Below are 13,101 nucleotides of genomic sequence, written 5' to 3' on the forward strand. Positions count from 1 at the left end.
TTTAGCTATGTGTGAATGCCAGTCAGGATGTCTATAACCACTTTTAGTGAGATACTTGTCTACCTAATTTAAGGCCACAGGAGATTTCCTCAGGTGAGCATGGAGTGTGGCTTGGGAGACCTCATTTTGCATCCTAGGGCTCCTGTAGGATCCCCCTGTGATTTCAGAGCTACTTTGGAGGCAGAGCATCTGTAGGATGCTTGTGGCTGTGGTGCTGATGGAGGTGGGCAGGAGTCTTGGGCAGAGAAAAGAACTGGCAGACATGGGGGATGTGCTGGTTCCCAAAAATACCATCTCTCTGGTAGCAAGCAGTTTGGTGCTTCCTTCCAGCTTTGTAATCACTTAGCGCATCTGCAGTTTTCCTGTCATGCCCTGTTCTGCTCACTGCCCATTCCAGTCTTGGTGGCCACTGTCTCAGACCCTTTCCAGCCTCTGGAGCTGAGCCCATCACAGGCCTGATTCTGCCAGCTGCAAAGGCATCAAGGAGATTAGAAAGCAGGTGAAAAAACTGTAGTGAGGAGGGGAAACATGACCCAGGACATCCCAGTGGGCAATGTCTTTGGTGCTGGTCACTTGACATATGAAAACATAACCAGGAGTTGTGTGGTTTCTTGAGTTTTGGTGCTGATTCCTAGGGAATCGTAGAATGGTTTAGGTTGGAAAAAAGATCATTGAGTCCAGCCATGCCCCCAGCACTGCCAAGGCCACCACTCACCCATGTCCCCCAGTGCCACATCCACACAGCTTTAAAACCCCTCCAAGGATGAGGGATCCACCACTGCCCTGGGCAACCCTCTTCCATGTTTGACAACCCTTTCCATGCAGAAGTTTTCCTAATATCCAACCTAATCTAATGTTTTTTGTCCCCACTTGGATCTTGTGAAGCACCTGAAGGTGCATCCTTGTGACCAATATGAAATGAATTGAAGAGGCTTCACCCAGCACCTGGTACTCACAAAAGCAGCTGTAAGTTATGCCTTCTCTGGCAGGAGAGCTGATGTATGAATGATGCCACAGTCTCTGGAGATGCCAGGTTTGAGATTTGGACTTTGCAAGGCTCGGGAGAACTGATATGGACATCCTGCTGCTTGTCCTCTATCAGTTTTAGATAGAAAACAGTTTTTGAGGATTCTTTTGTTGGTGGAGATGCCAGATGTGCTTCCAGTGTCACATTTGGACACTGCAGCTACAAACATGCTTTTCTTACTCATCTCTGTTTTACTGTTCAAAGTAGCCTGTGTCTCACAGAGGTCTGCAGGAGGTCCGTGAAAAATCACCAGTGCAGTTAATAGGTGATGTGATATTATTGGTACTCTGTGTCAAGTGCATCTTGTTTTCTGGGCTTTTCCCTGCATTACAGCCCATTACAGCAGGAGGAATCCTAGATCCTCAGTGCATAACAGGAAAATCCTGGGAGGGATCAGATGGATGCTCAAGGAGCAGTTTCTTCTCCCCAGGTACAAACTGCCCCTGAACTGGCAAGGAGCAAGCCAGTCCCTTGTGTTGCACAGCCCACACTCCCATGAAGGAGTGGGACTTTTCAAGGGAAGAGGAAGGCTTTTATGGGATTAAATTGGCATGTGCACATTGGGATATTTCCCAAGCAAGGGTGACAGACACATGGGATCCTCACATGATCTCTCTGGGCTGAGCTAGGCTAAGCAGCAGCTTCAGAGAGGAGAAAAGGCTTCTCTTGGAGGCATAGTTCTGAGGAAAGTACATTGGCTCTGTCTTCAGCCAACTGCAGACCGGAATATCTGTTGTGTGAGAACGTTTCCATCACAACACAAGGGATTTGGCAAAGGAAAGGAAAGGAGCAGGCTTTAGCCATGAAGGTCTGTGAGAAGTGCCCACTGGTGGGCCAAGAGGGGCTGCCACTACCATGACCATATTAAAGATGATGCCAAAGTTCCCTTTTGCTTTGATAGTGCAGCATATGGATCATAGGGATATGGATCATGTTTAAAAACAAAAAGCTTGTTGAATTATAAACTATTGCTTGCAATCTGATGGTGGTGAAAAACTTCATGCACTTGGAAGGTGTCCAGTGGGAAGTGCCAAGCACTGAGCACTGAGAAAGTTCTCCTGTTGCCTCTGGATCTAGCCATGGTGAAAGAAAAAAGAAGCCACCTGTTGTGTGCAAGGCTGTGAAGCTGTCACTTTATAAATAAGGTGTTTCATAACTGTTGCACTGTCCCAAATCCCAGGAGCTTACAGGATCTTGAAGCTCCTTTAGGCTGTCCAAAAGAAGATGAGCAGCGGCCTGGTTCTGGGGGATTGCACAGATGGGCATGGAGAACACACCCTTTTTGAATAGTAATGAAATGGAAATATTCTTGGATGTGGCCCACATCACCTGGGAGCAAAACTGAGGTTCAAGCATACCTGGCCAGAGGAGGCTCTACCAACGCTGAGCATAGCACAGAAAGTTTTGAGCTTAGAGGTTCCTAAACTCCCTGAGGCCCTATCAGGTGTGTTTATGGGTCCCCCTAAGGATTTATCCCAGTTCTGCCTGTGGGTCTCCTCCTTGTGAGGATGGAACAGTGGGGAGGTGTTGAGGGACCTCCTGCCATCCCACCTCACCTCATCTCAGCTGGAGAGACATGGTCAAACGGCATGCTGAGGTGCACAAATGGAGATGGTGGAAAAACCAGACTGGGGAACATGACACACATAGAGGAAATGTATATTTTAAAGAAAAGTGAGGTCCCAGGGGCACTGAAATATCTCAAAGTATAAGTATTCCAATGCTAACCTCATAACGGTCTTAAGGCCCAGGTGAAGCCATTCCTCCCTCACCCCCCAAGGTGGTGCCAGCCAAGGAAAATGTAAGAAAAGCTTTTCAGAGTAGTGCAACCCTTTCTCAGGATGAGCTTGGGCTACCTGGACAGACTGCAAACCAAACAGCACATGTGGTGCCTCCTGGTCACAAGTGATGTGGGCAGGATTTATTCCCAATATTAGCTGGAAAAGGCTCCTTTTTTCAAGGGAAAAGCAAACCCAGGTCATCAGTGCGATTTATTTTAGTGATTCTTTAAATAATCTGCATTTAAGGACTCCAAGCAATGGTGTGGTTATAACTATACTTACTGGATAAATGTATTTATTTATGGATGGGATGCTTTACTGCTGACAGTACAGTTTGTTTTTAAGCCTGACCAGGGTAGAGGAAATACATACAAATAAACAATAAACCTAAACAACACTAAAATAACATCAGTTAAAACAATTAGAGTTACTTCCACTCGCAAAGTATTGTTTCCATTTTGCTACAACATGGGAAAAAGCTCCATTTCCTAAGTCAGCTTGTAACTGATTTGGGATTTGCGGATTCTGGTAACAAAAGGGGATTTCTTTTGTCTGTTATTTATACTCTTCCTATGGCACCATGTGTCCGTGTCGTGTGTCTGGAGCACCCTGTCTCAGTGCTGCAGTGTCTCCAGCCTGTCCCATCTCCCTGCCTCAGCTGGGCCTGCTTGGGCTTCTCCTCCTGCTGTGTTTGCAGGGGCAGGTCCTCCTAGGAGACTTTGTCCTGGTTTTTAAAGTTTTATTATCTCTGAATTATGTATAATTCAGGAGCTCAGGGGCCAAGAGTTAAAAATAGACCCCGGAAAACGCGCTGTCAGTAATCAGCAGAAGGCGTCAGGGAAGGTTCAGGCCATGCCTTAATTGGGATGCTTTGCCTAATTATTCTAATGCTTTAATTGCATTTGCATCCTTCACCCCGCACAGGGAGTTCCATGCTGGGTTGTTCTGCCTTTCTCTGTGCGTTCTGTGCCATCCCAGAGCTGGCTGCAGAGGAATGAGGGGACAGCTTGGTTGCCACCAAGGATTTTGTGCCACCAAGGATTTTGTGCCACCAAGTATTTTCAATGCTGCCTTGCCTCTAGCTGTGTGTCTGCTCTCTGTCGGGAGGCAGTAACAAACACCAAGGAGAGGTGATGGGAAAAGAAGTGTCTGAATGATACTTCTTTGGGTCTAGGACTGCATGTGTGGAGCCTGTGGTTCATGGAAACACCCATTATTCTGTGAGAAGTGCACACCAGAGCAAGTGGGAATCCAAGAGTTTGTGTCCTTGGGGCCAACAGGGAAGGGCAGAGCCCTACAGGGAATACTGCAGGTGGTTTTAGTGATAGCTAAGGAGTGATGTTTAGCTGTGACCATCCAGATCACAGTCACAACCATCCCACCCATTTTTTTTTTGAAAAAGTCTCCACCATTGTGCCCATCACTGAGGCGTGTGTACTGCAACTGCACACTCAGCCTCTGCTGGCAATCTGTGGTTTATGATGTACACCCCAAAGATGCAGTTATCCAATAAATCCTCCAAACTGGGACATCTCTCATGGAATTACTTAGAATCACAGAACCACAGAATGGCCTGAGCTGGAGGGCACCCACAAGGATCACTGCAGTCCAACTCCTGGCCCTGCACAGGACGCATCCAAAAATCCCACCCTGTGCCTGACAATGTTATGCAAATGTTCCTGGAGCCTCTCTGGGGCACGTTGCACTATGCCATGATTCATCAGGCCAGCACATCCTACTGTTAGAGTCCGACAGAGCATCTCTTCTGCACTACAGAGCTTCATAGATCAGTGGTGGCAAAACCCAGAGAGTTTTGCTCCTTTTGTGGTTCCTGGATGGCTGGAAATTAGTTTCTTTGTCAGTCTTGTAGTTTAATTTAGCCTTGGCTCCAATCATTGAGGTTGAAGAAGGTGTCCACATGCAGAACCCACTTGTGCTGTGTTGTGGGTGAGGAAGGATGGTAGAACCATAAAGAGCCATAAAAGGGTTTGCCTGCCTTTTATCTTGTGTAGGGAGTATTTTGCAAAATTGTTGCACTTTCTGTTCCTTAGATGTTGACCATCAACTGCTTGCTTATTCAGAAGCAACTCTTATTGTAAGCACCTTACAGGAAAATATGAATAGCTTGCAATTTAAAGGAACAGATTTATCACTTGCATTTTAACAGAGAGGAAATAATTTCTGTGTGGCTTCCTGGCAGTGTTTTTGGTGTCCTTCCATGGCCTCCAGACCAGGTCAAGGCTTTGGTTTGTGCCTCGGCTCTCTCCTTCTAAGATGTAAAAAAAATCCCCTTGTGGGTGACAGACCAGAGCCATGGGAATTCCTGGAAGAGGAAGAGGAAAGTGGCTTCTGAGGAGAGAGCTCTGCTGGAAATACCCGCAGGACTTAGAGATACTCATATATCACTGAATCATGGATTCACAGAAGGATTTGGATTGGAAGGGACCATAAAGCTCATCTCTTTCCAACCCCTGCCATGGGCTGGGACACCTTCCATTGGAATCACCTCCAGCAGAAATGCCAGCCTTGCGTGGATAGAGGTGATGGGGATGCTGCCAGTGGCAACTTTGCCATGTTTTTCACATGCAAGGGGCTGGCTGGGATGGTTGTACTGAATATATTGTCACATTCAGCCCCATAGGCACCATGATTGTGGGACTGGCACAATAAAAGTTAAATATATCTGCAGATCTGTGCTGTTCTGGAGTTCCCTGCCCTGGACGATCCATCCTGTAGGCAGGTGAAAGCCTTGCTGCAGGATTTTGAAATTCACTGAGTGTGTTTCTGTGTTTCTGGAACCACAATGTATTTATCTTTTTATGCTCCCTCCAGCCTCGGAATTTCTGTTGTTCCCTTTGCACAGGCAGATGGGGCATCCTCAGTGATTCCAGCCGCACCTCACCCTTCCCACTCCCCCAGAAAATAAATCCCACCCTGAACTTTGTGTGCAATAAAACTGAGCAAAACTCCCAGCTCCTACCTCAGGCCTAATAACCTGTTTGTTCAGTTCAGGCCTTCTGCAACCATTTGTTTAAGATAAGCAAGGGCGGATGTTTCTTGAGGGCACAAAAGGCTCTTGAGATAAAGCTCCAGCGGGACTGATCCTGCGCTGTGGCTGGATCATTTCCTCCTCTCATCACCTGAGTGTTGTTTTTTTCCATCAGTCCAGTGCTTTTCTCAGCCTTCTATTCACTCTCAGGGTTTCGGTGTTGCTGTTTCCTATTCAGGTGTCTTCACCTGTTTAGGGATCACAGGCTGGGGTTGTTCCTGCTGCATGGGGAACATCTGTGGAAGAGGTGGAATAAGTTGTTATGAGTGAAGGCAGTTGCTTTGTGGGTTGAGGTTTCACATCTGAAAGTCAGGCTGTAAAACCACACGGATTAAGCAATGAATCCAAACCCCTAGAAGCCCCTGGAGCCTTGGTGAAACACCCACGAGTTCAGCCACCTCAGGCAACAAACAGCTGCACTTGGGAATGCAGCAGTGGAGGAGAGAAGGAGGAGGGAGGGTGCAGGTTGGTCCCAGATAGGGCTATCTCTTCTGTAATGCTTTTGATTTCAGAAGCCAGAGGAGTTGCTGTGATTTGCTGCCTCAGGGTGGTCACAGAAGAATCAGTGGCAGGAAAAAAGCTCAGCCTAATTCCTGCAATCGAATTGTGACTTGGGAGCTTTCCTGGAAGGGAGGCTGGGCCTGCCCCAGCCTGAACCCCCTGCCCTGGGCTGATCCCCAGCGTGGGCAGCAGGGCAGGGGGATCCTGCCCCTGTGCCCCTGGGCTCAGGTGAGAGCCCACCTGCAGAGCTGCCCCAGCCCTGGCTCCAGCAGCACAAGGAGCTGGAGCTGCTGCAGCCAGTGCAGAGGAGGCCACGGAGCTGCTGCCAGGGCTGGAGCCCCTCTGCTCTGGAGCCAGCCTGGCCCAGCTGGGGCTGTTCAGCTGCACCAGAGAAGCTCCAGGGACACCTCAGAGCCCCTGCCAGGGCCTCCAGGGGCTCCAGGAGAGCTGCACAGCCCCTGGGGACAAGGCAGGCAGGGACAGCACCCAGGCAACGGCTCCCACTGCCAGAGGGCAGGCACAGATTTTGGCACATTGGGAATTAGGAATTGCTGGCTGGGAGGGTGGGCAGGCCCTGGCCCAGGGTTTCCCATAGAAGAAGAACTTCCCATAGAAGTTGTGACTGCCCCATTCCTCGCAGATGGGTGGAACTAGATGGTCTTTAATGTCCCTTTCAACCCAAAGCATTCTAAGCTTTTACTAATTTACCATCCCCAGTAAATAAGGCAGAGATGGTGCTCTCCTCCAGCTTGTTCAGATGATCCTGCTGCAGAGGAGACATAAGAAAAATCATAGCAAAGTCATTGTTGTAGGAGGGTAACACTAAATCCAGCAATTTCCCTGCTCTGTTCCTGCCCCTCTTCCTCATGCCTCTCCCAAGCCAGTATCCCACAGATTACTGGGCTGGGGTGTGGGATGGGGTGGGATCAGCACAGGGATGTTGCTGGGGAGGGGCAGGCATCAGTGGGGAAAGAGGTGGAGGCTCTTGGGTTATAGCAGAATGTCAGTGAGGTCTTGAAAGCATTTTATTTGTTCTTTCTTTGAGCTTTGATGTAAATGTGCCTGGGGAGCAGCTTTTGGTATTCCCACAGGCAGATGGACAGGGATGAAGGTTGGACCTTCATTAGGAAGGGAAAGCACAAAAAGAGAGCACTGGCCTTCAGACCTGCTGCCTGTGTCCTCTGTTTGCAGCAATTCCAGTAGATGACAGATTTCCCTATCTGGCCATACCACAGTCACCTGAGCTTGCTGGACATCACCTTCTCCAAGAGTTGTTTTCCTCAAAAAATGTAAAAACGTGTATGCACGTCACACACAACACAGCTGATCTCCTGGGGACTGGCCCAGAGGGCAGACCATTCCTGAGCAGCCCTTCTTTTCCAGAGCTTTTGGCCCTTCTTGCTAGAGCGTGTATGTTTATGATTTAAATTGGAGCATGTGTGCATTAGAAGTCCCCTGGGCGTCTCAGGTTCTGCTCCAAGCTCCCCACCATGCAAACCACAGAGTGTTTGGCTCCAAAACTGAAAATTAGTCCTATTAGCAATTCTTCCAGTGACCATGGGCTCCTTGTACTTTGCTTTTCCCACACCCATTGCTTTCAGAACCAGCAGCACTGAAATGCTGGTTTGTTACCTTCTCCAGCCAGCTGTGAATAAATATCAAGATGGAAAGGAGACCAAATGTGATTTTGCTGCCATTGAGAAGTTGCAAACCTGCCTATGAAAACCATGGCCATCTGAGCATGGTGTTTCTGGCCAAAGCAGGAGAAAAACCCATTCCTCTTGTAGACCCACTGCAGAGCAGAGCGTGGTCTCCTGCCTTGAGAGACATTTTCCTTTGGCTCTGTTCAGGGATTTTGACTTCAGAAGAAGTGTGTCTGCTGAAGGATGGAAGAGCTGCATTTCAGATTCACCTTGTCCTCAGTGAGCTGGCTCTGCTCAAGGCACTTCCCAGGCTGTGCTGCATGACCCATGGTGGGCAGCAGGCTCGAGACAAGGGCTGTGTTATCAATATCAAAGGTCTCACCATGCCCTTGGGATTCTATCCCCACCCACTCATCACCTTTGGTCTTCTCCAGCCGCTCCGCCCTACTTGCAATTTGCTGATACTTCCTTTTGCATCAGCTCGCCGCACCAAAAAAAAAAAAAAAAAAGTCAACTTTTCTCCCTTCCAAATTTAGCTTTGTTTAGGCACCAAAATAGACAAGAGTAGGGATCAGTGACTGTTTTTTTCCAAAACATTGTCTCATGATGAGGACTGAGGAAGGGAACTGCTCAGCTGGAGAAAGGAGGTGTTTGATTTTCGTAGATGGGGACACGAAGTCCTCCTTTATTCAAGCACAGTCAGTCTCCAGGAGTGCTCCTTGGATTAGGAACTTCTTCCCATGTAATTAATTCATCTCTCATCCCGCTGACGTCAGCTGCTGGTGGGTAGAGGTCTGTGGAAGCACAGGGCTTCTCTGCAAGGAGGACATGCAGGAATGCACCACTGTATGTGTGGTTTCTAGTTGGAAAGAGCAGAAAGGCAGCTCCCTAGGGCTTTAATGAGGTCTTCACTAGAGGAAATTGGTCCTTGTGTGGAGTGGAGATAGTTTCATTTTTCTGAGGTAATTGTATTTGCACATGTGTCTGCAATGCAGCTTAAATTCTTAAAAATACCCAAGTGTTAGCCTGCTGTGGTAGTACAACATTTAGAAACAGCCTCACTAATTATTGTAATATTTTTAGCCTCATTTCCTAAACTAGCTGTGCTGGTGGGGTTGGACTCTGTGTGTCTCCTCCTTTCCTCATTTAGTTTGGTATCTGTTGGCCAATTTCAAGTAATTTTTTCAAAGAAACAGAGATCTCAGAGATATCGAGCTCTTCCTAGGCCTTCAGTGAAAATAAAGGATGGTGGAAGTGAGTGATGAGGAGCACTCAAACCACAGCCCTCAGCAGTGAAGCAGTTTCAGAATGAGCGCCGTGGTCTGGTGAAAGGTCCTTGCCAGTGGCAGGTGGGTTTAACTGGATGATCTTTAAGGTTCTTTCCAACCTGAACTGTTCTGGGATTCTGTGATTCTAAGCTACTATAGAATCATGGAATTCTAGGATATTCTGAGTTGGAAGCCACCCACCAGAATCACCCAGCCCAGCCCCTGCCCTGCAGAGACCCCCAGCAATCCCACCCTGTGCATCCCTGGCAGCGCTGTCCAAAGGCTCCTGGAGCTCTGGCAGCCTCGGGGCTGTGCCCATCCCTGGGGAGCCTGGGCAGTGCCAGCACCCTCTGGGGAAGAGCCTTTCCCTGATACCCAACCTAAACCTCCTGAAACAGCTCCAGCCATCTCTCTGGGTCCTGTCCCTGTCACGGAGAGCAGAGAGCAGAGCTGTGCCTCGGGAGGAGCTGCAGACCCCAGTGAGGTCTGGCCTCAGTCTCCTCTTGAGGCTGAACAAGCACAGTGCCCTCAGACACTTTTTCATGTGGCCCCTCCAGACCCCTCAGCATCATTGTAGCTCTCCTTTGGACCTTTTCTAACAGCTTTATATTTTGACTCAGTGAGTTCCTTATGGCTCGAAGCCTGGAGGAGAGAAGCTCTCTGAATGGGAAGGCTCCAGCTGCCGTGGGAGCTGTGGGGTTGCTGCAGCAGCAGTTCCTCCAGGCTTTTTGCAGTGCTCAGGATGGATGGTCACAATAAACCCTGTCTGTCCTCAACTTGGTGGTGCCTTCTCTGGCCTAAATTCATCATCCCCAGGAACCTTTCTCCTCCATTACATCTTCCCTGGAGAAACTCAAAATACTATTATCTCACTAACTGCTACTGAAATAAGCTGTTGTTTCCAAAGGCTCTTCATGCAAAGAGAGAGGGACTTTTTTCTGTAGTCAGTGTGTTATGTTGTCATGCCAGTGTCACAAAGCTGCTGCTGGATGAGGCACATCCCCACCCAGCCCTTGCCCTTGCCCAGGCTGCTCCCTCCTGGCCCCTTGCACGTGGTGATTCCCAGCAGTGGCTGGAGCTCCAGGCTGAGATAGATGGTGATGGAAATAAAAGGAGCAACTTTTACAGGGCTTTTATTGCCAGCTGGGGAAGGACAATACTGCATAAATAAAATTCATTATAGTTATGACAGCTCTGTGGTCCCTGGAAAATAAATAACACTTTGTACTTACGTAGGGCCTTTCATCCAGGAACTTCAGAGCTCTGTGTGAGCATTAACAAAGCCTCATCATGCCCATAGTAGGATAGTAAATAGAGCAGCCCCCTTATCAGATGAACAGACCACGTCAGAGTCGGCACCTTCAGTGGAAAGAGGGCACTGGAAAGGCAGCAGCTGGGGTAACACACAGCTCTGCCTCTGCCTTGTCTTGGAATCACAGAATCCTAGATTTCTTTGGGTTAGAAGGAAATTTAAGGTCATCTCATTCCAACCCCCCTGCCATGGGCAGGGACATCTTCTGATAGCCCAGGTGGCTCCCAGCCCCATCCAGCCTGGCCTTGGACACTGCCAGGGATCCAGGGGCAGCCACAGCTGCTCTGGGCACCCTGGGCCAGGGCCTCAGCACCCTCACATTAAAGACTTTCTCCCTAATTACTAGTAAAAAATTTCTGCTTCTAGTCTCATCTAAATCTGCCCTCCTTCATCTTGGGCTTGGGCTCATGATTTACCATCCTTGTCACCTCAGTTGTTTCCTGCAAGGTGGGTCTCTCCTGTCCCTGCTGCAGGGGTGGCACAGGCTGACTCATTCATAGTGGGCAGCCTCAGTGAGGCTTCTGATGTGGTTGTTCCCTTCCTACAGGGGTGAGGGCACAGCCCAGCAGACCTACCAGCTGTGGCTCCTACTGCTTTCCCCAGGTAGCCTCAAAATGATGCTGAGCACCTTCCTTTACAGAAATTTTTTCAGCTGGGTTTTGGTTTTTTCAGCAGCCCAGGGAAATTGGGTGGCGTAGTATGTCATGTGAGAAGTGGGTGAATTCCTTGTCCATCGTGTGTATGGGATTTATACAGATGTGGTCCAGCCATTTGCCCTCTGTGGTTTCTTCTGTACAGAAATTGCAGATAACCTCATTCCCTGCTCCTTGCCACAGCCCTGAGAGATGCATCACATCTGTGGATTTTCAGACCTGCTTTTGTGGGGTCTGGGATGTTGTAGGGATGTTTGGGGGAGCTGTTTCTTTTACCAGGCTCACATGCTGGGTATCCAGACCTGTCTCACTCTCACCCCTTCCATGCTGGTGCCTCCTGGGGCTCATGGCTGCTTTTCCCTCTGTTTTACAGGGTTACCATCCGTTGCCTCATGAAGCTGAAATCGCACACACCAAAAAACTGTTCAGAAGGAGGAGAAACGACCGGAGGTAGGTGAAACCTCCTCAGTGTTTGGGGGTTTTTTAAATCTTTTCTTCGTTGCACATCTTCCTCAACCACCTTGTAGTGAGTCTTTGGACAGTGCTGCTGTTCAGCAGTGTTAATGCATAAACTCTAATTTCAGCACTAACATCCTGAAAATATTTTGGGATGTGTCCCGCATTGTTCCAGGAGTGCCTTAAGCACCTTTTCTTCCCCTTGAATTTATTCCTGCATAGCCAGATCCCCCCACTTGTACTCAAAGAGACAGCTGGCAATCTCTTGTCTGTAAAAGCTCGAGCCCTTGGGATTTGCTTCCTCTTTTTCTATTAAAAATGAAAATGTGCTGAGTTTCAGGGCTGCCTGGAAAGTGGGTGTGGTTTGGTTCAGAGGGGGTCACAGCCAGCCTCAGGTGTCCGTGGGAGGGAGGGGATGTGCTGTGCAGGCAGCCAAATTCCTGTGGCATTGGTGATTTCAGTCCATTGAGTTAATTTAATCTAGTGAATTGGATATTTAATTGTGTAAAATGCATATTCAATTATATGAGGGAATCTAAAGTCCTTGATGGGAATCGTGACTATGGTTAAATGTGAAAAGAAGTGAGTAATAAGGGAGTTAGTTGTACATTCAGCTTTATTTCTGCTGACTTGTTCTGCTCCAGCTGAGACAACTCACCCAGGGCAATAAAGCAGTTCTAAAACCACGACTTTGAAAAATGATTGAACAGGAGAAAAAGTGTCCAGTGCTTTCCCCTGGAATGAACTGTAGTCTGTGCCTGAGTTGTCACAGGGGGCGTTTTTGGTGAAGTCCTGCAGACACCTTAGAGTGTGTCCTCAAATCTCACCATCACTTCTTGTATCATGAGCAGTTAGCATGTAGTTAACTCTGCGTGGTTTGATTTTCCTAAACTTGACTGAGGGACTAAAAAAAAGAACCAAAAAGAGTTTTCTCAGGCAACCTATAAACATCCTTCTGTGGGCAGAATGGCTTGTCAGCAGTAAACTCTGTTTCCTCTCCTTCTGAGGACTCCCTCCTTACACAATTCAAAAAGCCAATCTAATCTTGTTATTTGAGGTGGTGGGAAAAGGTGGTATTTCAGCTGGGTTGCAGCCCTGTGATCTCCAAAACATGGTTATAACCAAGTCTGCTGTGTTGCTGGACTGAGATAGGTGGGCTTCACTGGGGCACTGGGCTGAGCTCCTCTGAGGAACCACAGTGGATTTTAGGGGGTTCTCTTCCCATCTCCGGCCTTCTTCTGCCATACAAACAGTGCTTGATGCTTTGTGAGAGACCCTCGGGGCCAAAAGGCCTTCTGCCATGTCCATGAAGCCCCATGCCCAAGGCTGTGATGAGCCATGGAGCTGTATGTGGGTTCTTACCTCTCATCCAAAAATCTTGCCAGTTGGAAAGATGGGAGGGAACAGACAG

At 48.4% G+C, this 13,101-nt stretch overlaps 1 protein-coding gene across 1 annotated transcript in view; it reads left to right on the forward strand.

Moving 5' to 3' along the window:
* CTIF (cap binding complex dependent translation initiation factor) overlaps nucleotides 1-13,101 on the forward strand; it is a 142,743-nt gene that overhangs the window by 66,313 nt on the left and 63,329 nt on the right. Inside the window, exon 8 of the mRNA XM_058824100.1 lies at nucleotides 11,608-11,684. Within this exon, the coding sequence (XP_058680083.1) occupies nucleotides 11,608-11,684 (77 nt within the window). The remainder of the gene's footprint in view (nucleotides 1-11,607; nucleotides 11,685-13,101) is intronic.

The sequence above is a fragment of the Ammospiza caudacuta genome, chromosome Z, assembly GCF_027887145.1.
Source record: "Ammospiza caudacuta isolate bAmmCau1 chromosome Z, bAmmCau1.pri, whole genome shotgun sequence".
In the NCBI taxonomy this organism is placed as follows: Eukaryota; Metazoa; Chordata; class Aves; order Passeriformes; family Passerellidae; genus Ammospiza; species Ammospiza caudacuta.